The sequence below is a fragment of the Lissotriton vulgaris genome, chromosome 11 (assembly GCF_964263255.1).
Source record: "Lissotriton vulgaris chromosome 11, aLisVul1.2, whole genome shotgun sequence".
Lineage (NCBI taxonomy): Eukaryota > Metazoa > Chordata > Amphibia > Caudata > Salamandridae > Lissotriton > Lissotriton vulgaris.
Window position 1 is genome coordinate 949,366,526 of NC_141699.1, and position 15,342 is coordinate 949,381,867.

General features: G+C 40.1%; 1 protein-coding gene across 1 annotated transcript in view; it reads right to left on the bottom strand.

The window, feature by feature from the left end:
* LOC147683731 (mast cell carboxypeptidase A-like) overlaps positions 1-15,342 on the bottom strand; it is a 262,604-nt gene that overhangs the window by 186,208 nt on the left and 61,054 nt on the right. Inside the window, exons 4-6 of the mRNA XM_086944112.1 lie at positions 9,885-9,990; positions 9,666-9,767; positions 4,962-5,063 (exon numbers count right to left, since the gene is read on the bottom strand). Of these exons, the coding sequence (XP_086800238.1) occupies positions 4,962-5,063; positions 9,666-9,767; positions 9,885-9,990 (310 nt within the window). The remainder of the gene's footprint in view (positions 1-4,961; positions 5,064-9,665; positions 9,768-9,884; positions 9,991-15,342) is intronic.

Sequence of the window (15,342 nt, forward strand, 5' to 3'; positions counted from 1 at the left end):
GTGAACGCAGCTGTGGTCAGTCCAGAGGAGATCTGTAGTGTGGCTGAAGGAGACATGGTTGCTGGAGGTGATGCACAATTGAGGGGTGCAACAGGGTGTCAAAGTGACACCCTGCCACCCTTCAATGTTTCCCCCAATTACCGAATCGGCATTTAATGATTCGGGAATTGACATTCATTCCTATGGGCCTCCAGACCCATAGGAATGAATGGCAATTACTGAATCGGTAAATACTGATTCGGTAATTACTGAATCTTACCGATTCTGTAATGAATTCGGTAAAATTACCTAAATCCCGATTGCCAGTTCTTAAATACCGTATCGGTATGATTCGGTATTTAAGAATCGGTAATCTGGGATTACCTACATCGGGCTAGGGGCCCGATGTAGGTAAATCTTTTTTACCACTTCATAAATACCGAATCATACCGAATCGGTATTTAAGAAGTGGTCAAAAAGAGAAGGGCAGATGTAGGTAATTTTATTTTAAAAATTACCGAATCGGAAGGAATCGGTATTTACCGATTCGGTAAATACCGAATCGGTAATGCCCATTGATTCCTATGGGCATTGAAGCCCATAGGAATCAATGGGCATTACCGATTCGGTATTTACCAAATCGGTAAATACCGAATTTTGCAAGGGTGCAGGGGGTGTCACTTTGACACCCTCTAGCACCCTGAATTCAGGCACGTGTGCCCTTACATGCCCTTAGGGCATGTCTGTGTGCCACATGGCACTGGTGTGCATGCACACATGTGCATGCACACCTGTTTTCGGTATTTTACCATCCAATAGGATTGGATGGTAAAATACCGAATCTGACTGGCCTGTGGGACTCAGAAGAGTCCCACCTACATTAGGAAATTACCGAATCGGTAAAAATACCGATTCGGTATTTTACCGATTCTGTAAATTTACAGATTCGGTAAATTTACCGAATCGGTAAAATGGCTCACCTACATCAGGAATGTCCATTTACCGGTCGGTAAATGGACACCTACATCGGGCCCTAGGTCTTTAAGGGGGCCGACCTCAGCTAGGCAATCACATGTAACATCATTCTGTTTTGTTGCAGTCTTTTTTCTGGTCCTTATTCGATCTTCATTCTTCATTTCAGCCTCTTTGTTGATGTTCTTGAGGGGGCTCACATACTAAAATAATTAGAACACACAATTTGATTAATCTGTGGAGCTCTGGATGGATTCCCTTGTACCATATTCTCAGCAGCCAAACTATGTGACCTGACAGCAGAGAGATCTGTCTCCATACCATAACCTGCAATCCTTACATCAGCCTTGTCAATACCATCCCAACAATTGGGTTGTTGGCTGGCGCATGTCGTTTTATTGCCAGGCAGGAGCATATTTTTTCTGTAAAATATCTGGCACATGCCTGCTAGGTTTCAGGGGATTTAGACGGGGATGCCCCACCAAGTAAAGATTCAACTTCCTCTATTAGGACGTCAATATCATCTACCACACAAATGTTTGCTCCATCAACACCCTGCAGTTTCGTTTGCCATTTTCGGTACCCCGTGGGGGTTCGTTTTTGCCTTCCTTTTACCCATTAGTAACAATGCCTTACCTAATGCAGGTTAACAATCAATAACAACAATCAGAGATATGTAGAAATATCTGAATTTGAGACAAAAGGGTCCACAGGGCAGATGTTAAGGATCAGGCTTTGCCCTTCCTCTTCCTGTCTCAACCATGGAAGCATCCTCAGCATCAACAGGGGGCAGTCTCTCCATCACTTCTCCTCTATTGCGTCCCACACTGGGAAGCTATGAACCCTCTACTGCTAGACATTGAAGGCGGCTCCGCCCCTTCAGGGGTTATCATCTGCAGCTGCGCCTCCTGGTGTGCTGTGCTGTGGGGTATGGAGTCCCCAAGGGACCTCAGAATCCACAGAGGTCAGTCCACCCACCTCTTCTCCTCTTTGACACTCATTCAGCTGATTCAGCTCTGATGCAGGGCTAGATGCAGCCTGATGCCTCTGGTGCTGCTCCGAAGTGGAAGAAGCAAGACACAGTCACCATGTTGGGAATTCACCTCAGGCCTCTGCTGATGAGGGTGTGAGACTGAGTGCAACCCGCTACCATTGGCTGGGAAGGGGCAGAACACAACACTCTGCTTTGGGGCCTTGGTCCTCCGAGGAAAATGAGTCCGAGATCGCAGCATTATGCTGCCTGTCAGTGTGGTGTGGCTGTGAGTGGCTGCTAGGTCCCATTCTAAAATCCAGAAGACTCTCGCCGAATCCCAGCATCAAGGCTCACCCGCTCAGGTTTGTTTTGGAATTAATAGACATACAGGCAGATGCATTAAAGAAAATACCGGGAGCGAACGGGCAGATTCTCAGAATCTGGCCGTTTGCTCCCGGTATTTTTGCATTTGGGATGCATCATCCCAAATGCAGAAATCGCAATTTAAGGAATCTCTAAATAGCGATTCCTTAAATTGCTCTTGCATTTAAGGAATCCGAAAATGAGATTCCTTAAATGCAATGCATGAAACCCAAAAAAATAGTGATTTCGCTAATAGGGGGAGCAAATTATCATGAAGTTGAACTTCGTGGTAATTTGCTAAAACTTTGAAAAATGCACTTTTGTGCATTTTTCAAAGTTACATGTTGCGCACATACATGCCCTTAGGGCATGTGTGTGTGTAACATTTGTGTACAGGTCCATTTCAGGGGTGCAACAGGGTGTCCTTTGGACACCCTGGCACCCTTGAAATAGCGGAACATTAGTGATTCGGTAATAGCTAATCGCTAATAAGGAATGGCTTTCCCATTCATTCCTATGGGCCTTAGGCCCATAGGAATGAATGGGAAAGCCATTCCTTATTAGCGATTAGCTATTACCGATTCGCTAATAAGGAATATGTAGGAATCGCTAATAACATTGCGATTCCTACATGCATCCCGTTTTGCGAGGCTTTAATAGCGATTCCTTAAAATTCGCTATTAAGGGCTCGCAAAACATAACTTTGATGCATCTGCCAGATAATCACCCTCAATGCTATTAAATTCCACATTAATCATATAGCCACTATAATACTGAGCTACCTATGATTGCTTACTCATATGCATAAAAGGGTGTTGTAAGAAGTGAAATACTCATCTGAAGTCTTAACGAATCTCTATAAGTTAGAGCAAATAAATGTTGAAAAAAGTCATAGAAAAGTGAATTCTGCTAGGGTCGCTAGTATGTGCAGAGGATGTTTAGATAAATTAGTCTAACGTATCCCATAGTATCCTGTCCAGCTGAGAGGAAAAAGGCCCTGAATACAATGTATGGAAGACTTTTGAGATATCCAGTAAGATCTGCAATGACAGATGACACTCACCACATAATGCCAACGCATGACATCGTACAACACCCAGATCCTCTTCCTTCCTTCCTCCGACAGCATGAGTATCAACAATAGTGTGGACCCAGAAGGTTCTGGAGGTGTTGCAATTGTGATATAAATACATGCATAAAGACTACAGACAATCTTGCAAAAGAATGGAGATTCAGGAGCCTGGATATGCCTCATGATGTGCTTTTTTTCTGTAAAACTTTTGGAACAAATCCTTTAAATATTTTTGAGAGCTAAACCCTAGGCTAGTTAGAAGGCTAACAACTATACGAGTCTCTGATATAACTAGCACATTTGCACTCTTAACTAAAATGACAAAAAAAGCTCAATATAGCACAGTAAGGGCCAGATGTAGGTCGGCAAATACCGGTCGGTAACGGCCGATTTCGGCCGTTACCGACCGGTATTTGCTAATGGAGATGTAGGGGCCTTAAAATATACAGAATCGGTATATTTACCGATTCGGTAAATTTACCGGTTCTGTAAAATACCGAATCGGTAAATTTACCGAATCGGTAAATACAGATGTAGGTGGCACTGGAAACAGTGCCACAGGCCATTACCGATTCGTTATTTACCATGTAATACTATTTCATGGTAAATAACGAATTCTAGTGTACATGCACATCTGTGCATGTACACCTGTGCCATGTGGCACACAGACATGCCCTAAGGGCATGTATGTGTGTCACATGGCACACAAGCCAGTAACAGGGGTGCAGCAGGGTGTCAAAGTGACACCCTGTCCCCCTTGTAAAATCGGTAATTTTACCGATTCGGTAATTACCGAATCGGTATTTGCTATTGAATCCTAAGGGCTTCAAGGCCCATAGGAATCAATGGCAAATACCGATTCGGTAATTACCGAATCGGTATTTGCTATTGAATCCTAAGGGCTTCAAGGCCTATAGGAATCAATGGCAAATACTGATTCGGTAATTACCGAATTGGTAATTACAGAATCGTACCGATTCGGTATTTTTACCGAATTTTTTACCTACATTGCAATTACCGAATAGTAAATACCGAAACGGTAAAATTCGGTATTTACCATTCGGTAATTTGCTATTACCTACATCTAGGCCCACATTTCTTAATTTTCTTTCATACACCTGTATCCTAGATGAACAATTACAGTTCCAAATAGCTTAGTCAATGAGCTTGGATGCCAATCAATGAGATTTTCTCATGGACTGGAAGATGTGTTTTACTCTAACTCACACTCGAGGATAGTACCGGGGGATCAATGATCTTCTCCATGCATGCGAATACACTTATTCATTTACATTTTCGATTACAATAACTTCATGGACAAATGTAGCTTGATGAAGCCTTGCTTCTATAGTAATATCCCATAGAAAAGGCCACAACATCAAAAATCTTGCTGATAATTGTGAATGGTATTAACTCGTCTAGGTTCTTTTTGTTGTATGATAAAGAATGCGCAGGTCTGCTTTACTAAAATATGTCAAATGATACTTGATTGTATGTGGATATGCAACATTTATAAATAGTGCGTTAATTCATTCAAATCAACATCCCACACAACAGTGATAACACATGTAGATTAAACAAAGGTCATCATATGTGGCTTACCTCCTTTACAAACCACTGGCAGAATGCAGGAGAGACCCATTCTCGGGCGTGGATCCCGCAGTCCATAAAGATGGCTTTCTTCACAGAACTTTGTTTTCCCACCTTTTTGCAATGACATATGATAACATAATGTAAGCCGAGCCGACTGAATATTTGAATATGTTTGAGTTTGCTAAATTACTATACAATATTCTTAGGTAAATGCACATGGGCAATCACAATATTTTCATTCTTTTTTTTAGACTGTCTAAAAATTGAGATTTGAGGTAAGTGGTATAGATGGGGATACGATGATTTTAAGAACAAGAAATTATATTTCCATCAATAATGTTTTCAGTAATTTATTTTGAATTTATCATAAAGTTGAAATCATGCTGTAGTCTCTCATCCTTCTTTCCAGATTTTGAAGCTTAATTTCCTACACACAACTCAGTAGAAAAATATCCCAAACACAGAATAAGCTCAATTTCAGTTTTTGATATGATATTCTAGTGGAGTTTGGCAGGCATATACTCAGCGACGGCTGGCAACATTACAATATGGTGGGGCGGTATGCCCAAAACACACACTAACTATGCTGGCCGCAGTGTCTGAATGCGGTCTCCGTCCTGGAGCTCTCCTCCTTGGCACTGACTCAGGGGAAAGGGAGTGACTTCATCCTTTGTACAACCCAAAACCAACCAATTTTGGAGCTGCTTTGGTTGGAGCAGGCTCACCCAGTGGTAATTTTGAAGCTTAGGTCCTGCGGCTGCAATCCCCCAGCTGTGTCTCAGCTTTGGGATTGCAGGCTCTGAAGTGCACATGTCATATTGGTCGGCTGTAGGCAGCCAGCCAATCTGACATGCGCACTGGCTAGGGGCTGCATTAATAATGCAATTGCACTAATCAGCCCTGCCCCCTCCCCTCGCTCAGTAACGGGAGAGCCTGAGACACATTATTACTATTGTATTTAATAACATTGTATTAATGTATGTGCCTGCTATGCTCGCAGCAGGTGGGGCGATGCTCCTCTGCCATAATGGAGGAGCCACTGCTGTATTTACTGAAGCGGCAAAGTTGTTTACGCAAGACTATTACCTCATACTTTTACATTTTGTGTAAAAAAAATAAGGAGTTTTCAGTAACAGTATACCACAAGATTTACAGGCCTTCATGCAAGATTTATGCTGGTTGTACTAAAGCTTAAAATGCTCTGTGCTGTGATGCAGTTTTATCACATCACTGATCAATTCTCACTGCATCACACATGCACCTTTTCTTCACAAATGTGTGCAACAAGGACACACATGCATTAATTGGGTGACTGCACAGTTTCTGATTGTGTTTTACAATAAATACACTCAATAATCTGACATGGATGTTGCTTTGTAATATGTCTCACAAGGTAAAAACACTTGTGGCTATTAAACGGAGAAAGCAGTATAGATACTGGAGATTATGGGCCAGATGTAGGTAGCCTAATACCGGTCGGTAACAGCCGAAATGACCGAATTTTGGCAGTTACCGACCGGTATTAGGCTTTTCAGATATAGGAGGCCTAATTGAAGGATCTGGTAATTTACTGAATCAGTAATTTCAGGAATTGGTAAATTACCGAATCCTTAAGATACCAGTTCGGTAATTTATCGAATCCCTAATGTAGGGAGCACTCAAGTTAGTGCATTCCTCATTTAAGGATTCGTTATTTACCACCAACTACAATTTGGTGGTAAATATTGAAAACCGTTATAAAAGCAATTCTAGGCTTTTTTAACAGTGCCATATGGCAGACATACATGGCCTTGGGGCATGTATGTGTGCCACATGTGCACCCATGCACTATTCAGGGGTGCAACAGGGTGTCAATGTGACACCCTGCCACCCTTGTAAGTCTTCCCCTTATTACCAAATCGGTATTTACAGAATCGGTAATTCCTAATCATTCCTATGGGCCTCCAGTCCCATAGGAATGAATAGGATTTACCGATTCGGTAAATACTGAATCAAATAATACCGAATATTACAGATTTGGTAATATTTACTGAATCATTAGCTACATCACATTTACCGATTCCTAAATACCGAATCAGTAAAATTCGGTATTTAGGAATCGGTAATATGTGATTACCTACATCTGGCCCCTAATTTGTACTTTACCCACTGCTATGTGGTACTGCCTATTATAAAATTACTACTGCTCAATGGTGACAAGCAGTTTGAATAAATTTATGCCAGTGTTAACATTATTAGCAGCAGTTACTTCAACACTAGCAGTAAACGTAATGATAACTGTACTTATTAAATCACCATTTGTGATCCTTAATTGAGAAGACATGGTAGCTGGGTGGAGGGCCTCTTGCTGGGTATTTGATTGGTGCAGCATGCACCATTTAAATATTTAGGATGCTATGGACATTGTTGTTATGTTGCTATTGTTGTAAATATAATGTATATCTTTTTTGGTTTTTCTTAGAACCGAATAAAGATGCATTGAATTGAATTCAATTGAGAATACATGCCACCGAAAACTGATGGTGATTGCCACCTCAAACAAGTTTAACTCTTGGTGGTCTCAAAAGAGGCCACCCTTTTAACCAGCTGCCCTTGCCTAAAGTATAGTATTATATTGATCTTACACGCTCATATAATGGGCGATTACTGTGCATGCAAGACTATTACGCAGCTGAAAAGTACTCTTTGTGGGCCAAAGGTTCATGTGATGCTGCTCGACAAGAGGCCCAGTCATCATTTTCAAACATTAGGACAGAATTTTTAATTTGTGTTTACTGAGCTGAGATGAGGGGGGAGTGGTATGACCCTGTTTAGAAACACATCTGCGTTGAAACTATAAACCTCTGTGCACACAAATTGGATAACACTACATAAGAATCTAAAGGTACAGCAGAAATCAGTGTTTATCTCCAGAGATAGATATACCATAACTTGTGTATAACAGGCCCATTGACAAGGTTGTGGTTGAAGAGATGCATATCTGTTCTCCTCTTTTTGGGGTAGAATTTTAGTTTTACAGGATTCACATAGAATTTCAAGCAGATTCTCTGGATTAATATCCTTCAACTTCATCAAATGTACTCATGTGACTTTTCACCTGATGGAAAATCTGTACAAATAAATTAAAGGTAAATAGGAATCTACATATGACCCCTTGAAAGATGAGGGGTTTGCCTTCTCTTTACTCCTCAAATCAAGAACTTGTCTTCATTCACACAGTATCTGAGTTCTCATATGCAGAATATCCCTTAACCAAAAAGTATATGAATATTTGTTTCTTAACCCCTTGGGCGCGCCCGCGATTCTGCGACTGTGCAGCGTTTTTCAAAGTGGGCGGGTTCATGACAGCCCCCAGTCATCATCAGCACACGCCCACCGCGGTGCATGACGGACGAGGGCCGGCATCAGCACCGAAGGGGTTAATATCTAATGGACCCCTTTTAACAAACATGATGGTAATCGTGCAGAAAGGAAAGTTTTTCAGGAATGACATGTTTTCCTTTCTGTACTACTGCCACCAAGTATCATAACGAACAAGCCTGGAAATAACAGAAGATGGTCCGGTAATACTGCACACCCCGATTAAATTCCCGACAGAACTTGGGTGTCTCAGCCAGTCTCCAGCTGTAGGGCAAGTGTGTAAGGGAGATTATATGGAAATACTAACAGAAATAATCTCTATGACAGTCATACCCCAAAATTCCCTAAAAGTACAAAATATGACTGGAAGAGGATGTCGGTGAAGGAGATACCTGACTCTCCTCGTCCACAGTTATTTTAGAGAAATTGGCATACTACAAGCAAGTGCCTTACATCTTACGGCACTCGAAATAAAATGGATGGCATAACTACCACATTTATGATGGAGTAACCAGTCTTTCAAACTCTAAATCAGGCTCTAAGATGCCAATTACGATGGCAGGCGGACAAAGTCCGACTGCCATCGCATAGGATAAAGGGACCGCCCACCATAGGTGGGGCGGTCCCGCAATAAAAATTACGATGCACGCGCCACATTGGCGGGCGCATCCCGTATTTTTACATTGCGTCGGGTGGCAGCCCCCGTCACAATTTAAAAATACATGTTTTGCATATGTATGTACAACGTGACAGGTGCAGTGCCTGCCACCTTGCACATGCAAATGCAGGGGGGTACCATAGGTACCCCCCACATGCAGCACTCCACCCCCCACCCCCCCCGGGGGCCCGCAACGGGCCCCCAAAGGCATTCACCGCCTGTCTTTTTGCAGCAGGATCTCCGCCAATAAAGACAGGAATACAAATGCACATGGCAGTGCTTGCAAAATGCCCCCATTGTACCATGTCCCGCAAGGCGGGCGGAAAAGGACCGCATTGCGGGACCATGGCAGACGGGCTTTCTGTCTGCCGCGGTACCATTCCCTTCCCACCGCCATCCTAATTTGGCAGTAGGAATATTCAGGTTGATGGCAGGCGGTCCTCACCGCCGGGCCGGCGGTGGCAGACTGCCCGCCATCGTAATCGGCCCCTAAGTCTGTATTACAGAATAAATGAATTGGAACAAATGACACCATTGCAAACCATTGATCTTTTGAATAACATAAGATACAACATGTGTTACAAGTAAAACTCTTATGTAGGGCTAGTTGAACAGGAAATTATGTAAACTGAGAGATGCCATGTTTTAATAAATGTTATAACCAAAAGTGAATAATTATATTGTGAAGTTTCTACCTTGAGTAGATATATGGGGCGGCCTTCAGCAGTGTCTCCGATTTTGATGCGGGACACCAGTTTTGAGTTCTTTTTCGCAATTCGTTTAGTCCATGTGGCAATCTTTAAAAAAACAGAGTATTGTTAAACCGTACATTCAAATTAGAATATAATTTAGTATGATAAAAGAAGATAAAATATGACATTAGAAGTACTTATTAAGGCTGTTTCCAGGCTTACCGTTTCCCAAGTATTATATCTGGTGTAGCTGTGTACTTTACGTGTAAAACTGCTTTTGGTGAGAAGTTGTTTTTCAATTCCATCTTGCACGTTGTGAAACAAAATTCTGTTAAGAAAGCATGGTTAAATGTTAACTAGACGCTGGTATTTGATGCATTCAATTTCAATTTCTGCATGCACTACTTTGAAATGTTTGTCACTGTTGTGGTTTTCAATAAAAACAATGATTGACATTTTTATGTTAGGGCATATCAACAAGAGTCAGCGTTAATTACCACTGACCGTGCTTAGCGCGGTTTTTGTTAACTCCGGCTATCGCTGGAATTTATTCCAGCGATAGCGGGGAAATCGCCGTTTTGCAGGGAACATCGCTGGTTTTTCAGCGATGTTCCCTGCAAAGTGCCGATATGTTTGATGATACGACCCTGTGGGCGTGACACAATATTCCACCTCCCATCTTACACATACATTAGTCAGGATTTTAGCAGACGTTAGTTTTTGGCAAAATCCGCGATTTTTGCCAAACACTAACGTCTGCTAAAATGCTGTGGGCCGCCTTGTAAATATCGCAATGTGAACTTTGCAATATTTTACAAGTCCCCCTGTGTGAGGCACACCCAGTGGCGTCCACTTTGCATCTCAGAGCAAGGCGTCGGGGGAAAAGGTTGCTAACATGCGCTAATGCATGTTTGCATCCCCTTGTAGATGGGGCGATAATATTAACTCAGCTTTTTTTACTTTTAAAGCCAAAAAAGTGGAGATAAGGCCCTTGTTAATATGACACCAAGTGACTTAGGAGAGTTTGTTGATTCTTCTTCTTAAAATACCGTGGGTCTCATTATGTAAAGATCGCACTGCCCTAGTCTGCTCCTAGGGCACCTTTAACTGGATGCACAAGGCATAGACCTTGTCAGCATGCTAAACTACTATAGTTAATGCTCTGCCCCAAAGGCAACTGCAAAGTCGCCTTGGCCTATGGGCTGCTCACTAGTGAAAGGTGAACCAGCTGTGGACCTGCCGGTGGCCCATCTTTCACTTTACAAGTGGCAATGTAGCCTGCATTTCAAAGGGGACACAGAGAGTGACTACCCACCTGCCAGGAAATGTCTTGGGCTTCCTTGTTTCACGCTTTCCAGTTTTTCAAAGGCCGTATACAGTTGACACGCTATCTGTCCACAACCTCTTTGTGACTCACATTCAGTGTACTCCTCTGACAGCAACCTTGCCTCTGCACCCATGTTTATAATACGGCGTGGGTGCTGAGGCAAAATGTTCCCTCATTTGTGTGGGGCCAAGCCCCATCAACTGAAGGAACTCCCGTTTGAGACTGCCCAAGCAAAATTCATGCAGCCTCTGTGCAATCTGTTTTACAGAAAAGGCTGAGTATACCACTGCAACTACTTCTGTAGTACCAAAGTGATTAGGGGCTCAAATGCCTGTTGTGCCCTCGGGGCATTCAATGTGATACAGTCACATTTGTTGAATTAGATAGACTGCAAACATTTCAGATGTTTTCACCTGAGTTAGTTAATTTTATTCACCAGCATTTGTATCAATCAAACTGTGCAGTAATAGCATTTGATCATGATGGTTCAAATGGTACACAGTCAAAATATCGAGTAGGAAATATCGACCTACAATAATATCGAGTCTGAAATATCGAAGGAGCATAATATCGAAGTCAAGAATATCGTAGGACAGAATATCGACTCTAAGGTAAGTAATATCGAAATTCTAAATATCGATGTAAGTAATATCGAAGTTAGTAATATCGATAGCATATATATCGATGTTACTAATTTCGATGACACTAATATCGATATTTATATTAATTTATAGTTTTTTATCATGTATGTGTTATATGTTTAACTTAAGTATTTAAAATAATTACTATTATATGTGTATTAATTTTATATAATAATAAAATAATTTATAAGAAAATTGTATGTTTTAGTACTGGAGCGGGTTGTGGGTTTATAGGGGAATAGGGTGGGAAGTAATTTAATTATGGTAAATAGATTATTAATTTGTAGGATTAATTAATTATTTATAGTTAATTGCTAATTATTATTAATTAATTTGAAAAAAAATTAAATTAATTGATTAATTGATATATATGTTCTGTAGCGGGTTGTGGGTTTATAGGGGAATAGGGTGGGAAGTAATTTAATTATGGTAAATAGATTATTAATTAGTAGGATTTAATAATTAATTATATTTAATTGCTAATTATTTTTAATTAATTTGAAAAATAATTAAATTAATTGATTAATTGATATATATGTTCTGTAGCGGGATGTGGGTTTATGGGGGAATAGGGTGGGAAGTAATTTAATTATGGTTAATTAATTAATAATTAGTAGGAATTATAAAATAAATGTAATTAATTTTAATTAATAATTAAATAATTTTAATTATTTGCTAATTAATTTTCATTAATTCATAAATGGATAAATGTGTTATGTAGTGGGTAGTGTTTTTATAGGGAAGTATGGTGGGAAGTAATGTAAATTTAATTAATTAATAATGTATTAAAAATAATTGTATTGTTAATAATATAATTGTTAATTAATTATTAATTGGTAACAAAATATTATTAAATGGTATTATTTTAAATTTATTTTAGGTTAAATATATTTTGCTAAGCATGTATTTTATAATTATGTATAGGTATTGTATATTGTTTATATTTATTTAATAGTTTATTTATTTATAATTACAAAAATATTTTATTTATAAGTATGTTATTTTAACCCTTATACTATCCAACACTTTCCCTACTGTTGCACTCTCTGGAGTGGGAATAGTAATGTTTATAACTACGCTATCCAACGCTTTCCCTACTGTTGCACTCTCTGGAGTGGGAATAGTAATTTTTACCCCTACGCTATCCAATGCTTTCCCTACTGTTGCACTCTCTGGAGTGGGAATAGTAATTTTTACCCCTACGCTATCCAACGCTTTCCCTACTGTTGCACTCTCTGGAGTGGGAATAGTAATTTTTACTCCTACGCTATCCAACGCTTTCCCTACTGTTGCACTCTCTGGAGTGGGAATAGTAATTTATACTACTACGCTATCCAACGCTTTCCCTACTGTTGCACTCTCTGGAGTGGGAATAGTAATTTTTACCCCTACGCTATCCAACGCTTTCCCTACTGTTGCACTCTCTGGAGTGGGCATAGTAATTTTTACCCCTACGCTATCCAATGCTTTCCCTACTGTTGCACTCTCTGGAGTGGGAATAGTAATTTTTACCCCTACGCTATCCAACGCTTTCCCTACTGTTGCACTCTCTGGAGTGGGAATAGTAATTTTTACTCCTACGCTATCCAACGCTTTCCCTACTGTTGCACTCTCTGGAGTGGGAATAGTAATTTTTACCCCTACGCTATCCAATGTTTTCCCTACTGTTGCACTCTCTGGAGTGGGAATAGTAATTTTTACCCCTACTCTATCCAATGTTTTCCCTACTGTTGCACTCTCTGGAGTGGGAATAGTAATTTTTACTCCTACGCTATCCAACGCTTTCCCTACTGTTGCACTCTCTGGAGTGGGAATAGTAGTTTTTACCCCTACACTATCCAACGCTTTCCCTACTGTTGCACTCTCTGGAGTGAGAATAGTAATTTTTACCCTTACGCTATCCAACGTTTTATATAATTAATTGTAAAAAAATTAAATGTTTATTTTATTTTTTATATTAGTTACATTTTATTTATGTTATTGTTTTATGTTTGTAAATGTATTAGTAATTTAGAATATATTTTATTAATTTATAAATTAGTAAAATAATTATGAATACTTATTGTTCAGTACATATATATTATATCTTTACTGTATATATTTAATTAATGTATTATTAATATATATGTATTATTTAAAAAATTCAAACATTATAAGATACTTTTAAATATGTAGATTTTATTTATTAGTGTTATATACTTTATTTTACATTTATATATTAAAAGAAAAATATTATATTTTTAACATCGATATTTTTTACATCTATATTATTTTTTCGATATTTTTGTACTTACCATGTTGTAGATAGGATGTCGATATTCTTGCCTTCGATATTGTTGACTCGATATTACTGTAGGTCGATATTTAGGAGGTCGAAATTCTGTCAGTGATCCAGTTCAAATGTCTTTCTAACCAATCGAGCTTTCCAAATTATTCTGCAAACTTGTCTAGTGCAGGTTTAATCAATCCACATAATTTCCCGATTGGCCGGCACATAAAACATTTTTGACTGGAGGTTTTTTCTCGGCCATGGTGGTAAGTTAAAACAGTGGCTGCTCAAAACAATTTTTACCACTGTTTTATGACAACAGCATTCAGGAAGTGGTAATGTGTGACAAGAACGTTTGTGCATATTTGTTGTGTGGCATTTTGTTACGGTGATGATGTGATCTGTGTTTTTTTGTGATGGTGTGAATTTGTGCTGCATTATTGCATTGTGGTTTTGTTTAACTGAAGGTGTAGCATTACCTTGTGTTTGGGCTGTTTCGCTGTGATTTGCCATTATGTTTTAATTGTGTTAAGTCACATGCGTGGAGAAGTGTGGCTCAACGGTTAGAGGCGGCAGACCCGGAGGCAGAGGTCGCCCCAGGACCAGGGTTCAATTCCTGAAGCGGCCGGGTGCAGGGCCAATGTCAGCGGGCCCGATCTCGCTTCGGTGCCACTCTAACCATGGGGTCCCACACTGCAACTCTGGGCAATAGCTTGCTTAATCTCCACTCCGGCCCCATCACCGCCGGGGATGCCTGGCTGCACCTTGGGGATGCCCAGTAAAGGGACCATCTCACAGGGAAAGCCAGGATGGGTTCCCCAGTGGTACAGCGCTGGGACGCTCCAGGGTAACCACGTGCTCTATAAATCCAACATTCATTCATTCATTGTGTATACAACTGTGCTGTGTACTGCTGTTTACTTTAGGCATGACAAAAATGTTGCTACATTTCCACCAAAAGAAGCACATGCCTTGTCAGTTCCTGTGACAAGCAACCATTCACTACTGTCTGAGGTGGTAAAGTAGTACTGCCACCACTCTTCAACTACTAACAACACTAGGCAGCCCTACACTGTGGCAATCATTGTAAAGTTATATCTGTGAGGTAATAACGTTTTCTCAATGGTGAGTTCACACTACTTTTGGTAATAAACTGCAATTTGACCCATGTACTGCAGAAAGAAATGTGTGAATTTGTCTTCATTAGCACTGTATAACAATATTTACCTCCTCTCAGATTGCATGCAACAAATACCTTACAAAGGGTAACAACACTCCTTATTGTCAGAAAATCTCTTCAATTTGTTTATACCTTACTGAACAAATGTAACCCTTTGTATCATGATTTCGTTTAAATATTTTTTGGTAAAACAAATATATTTAAAAACACATGAGCCACTCCTGTCTGCTGGAAATACATAAAAAGGAACACACATATAGCAT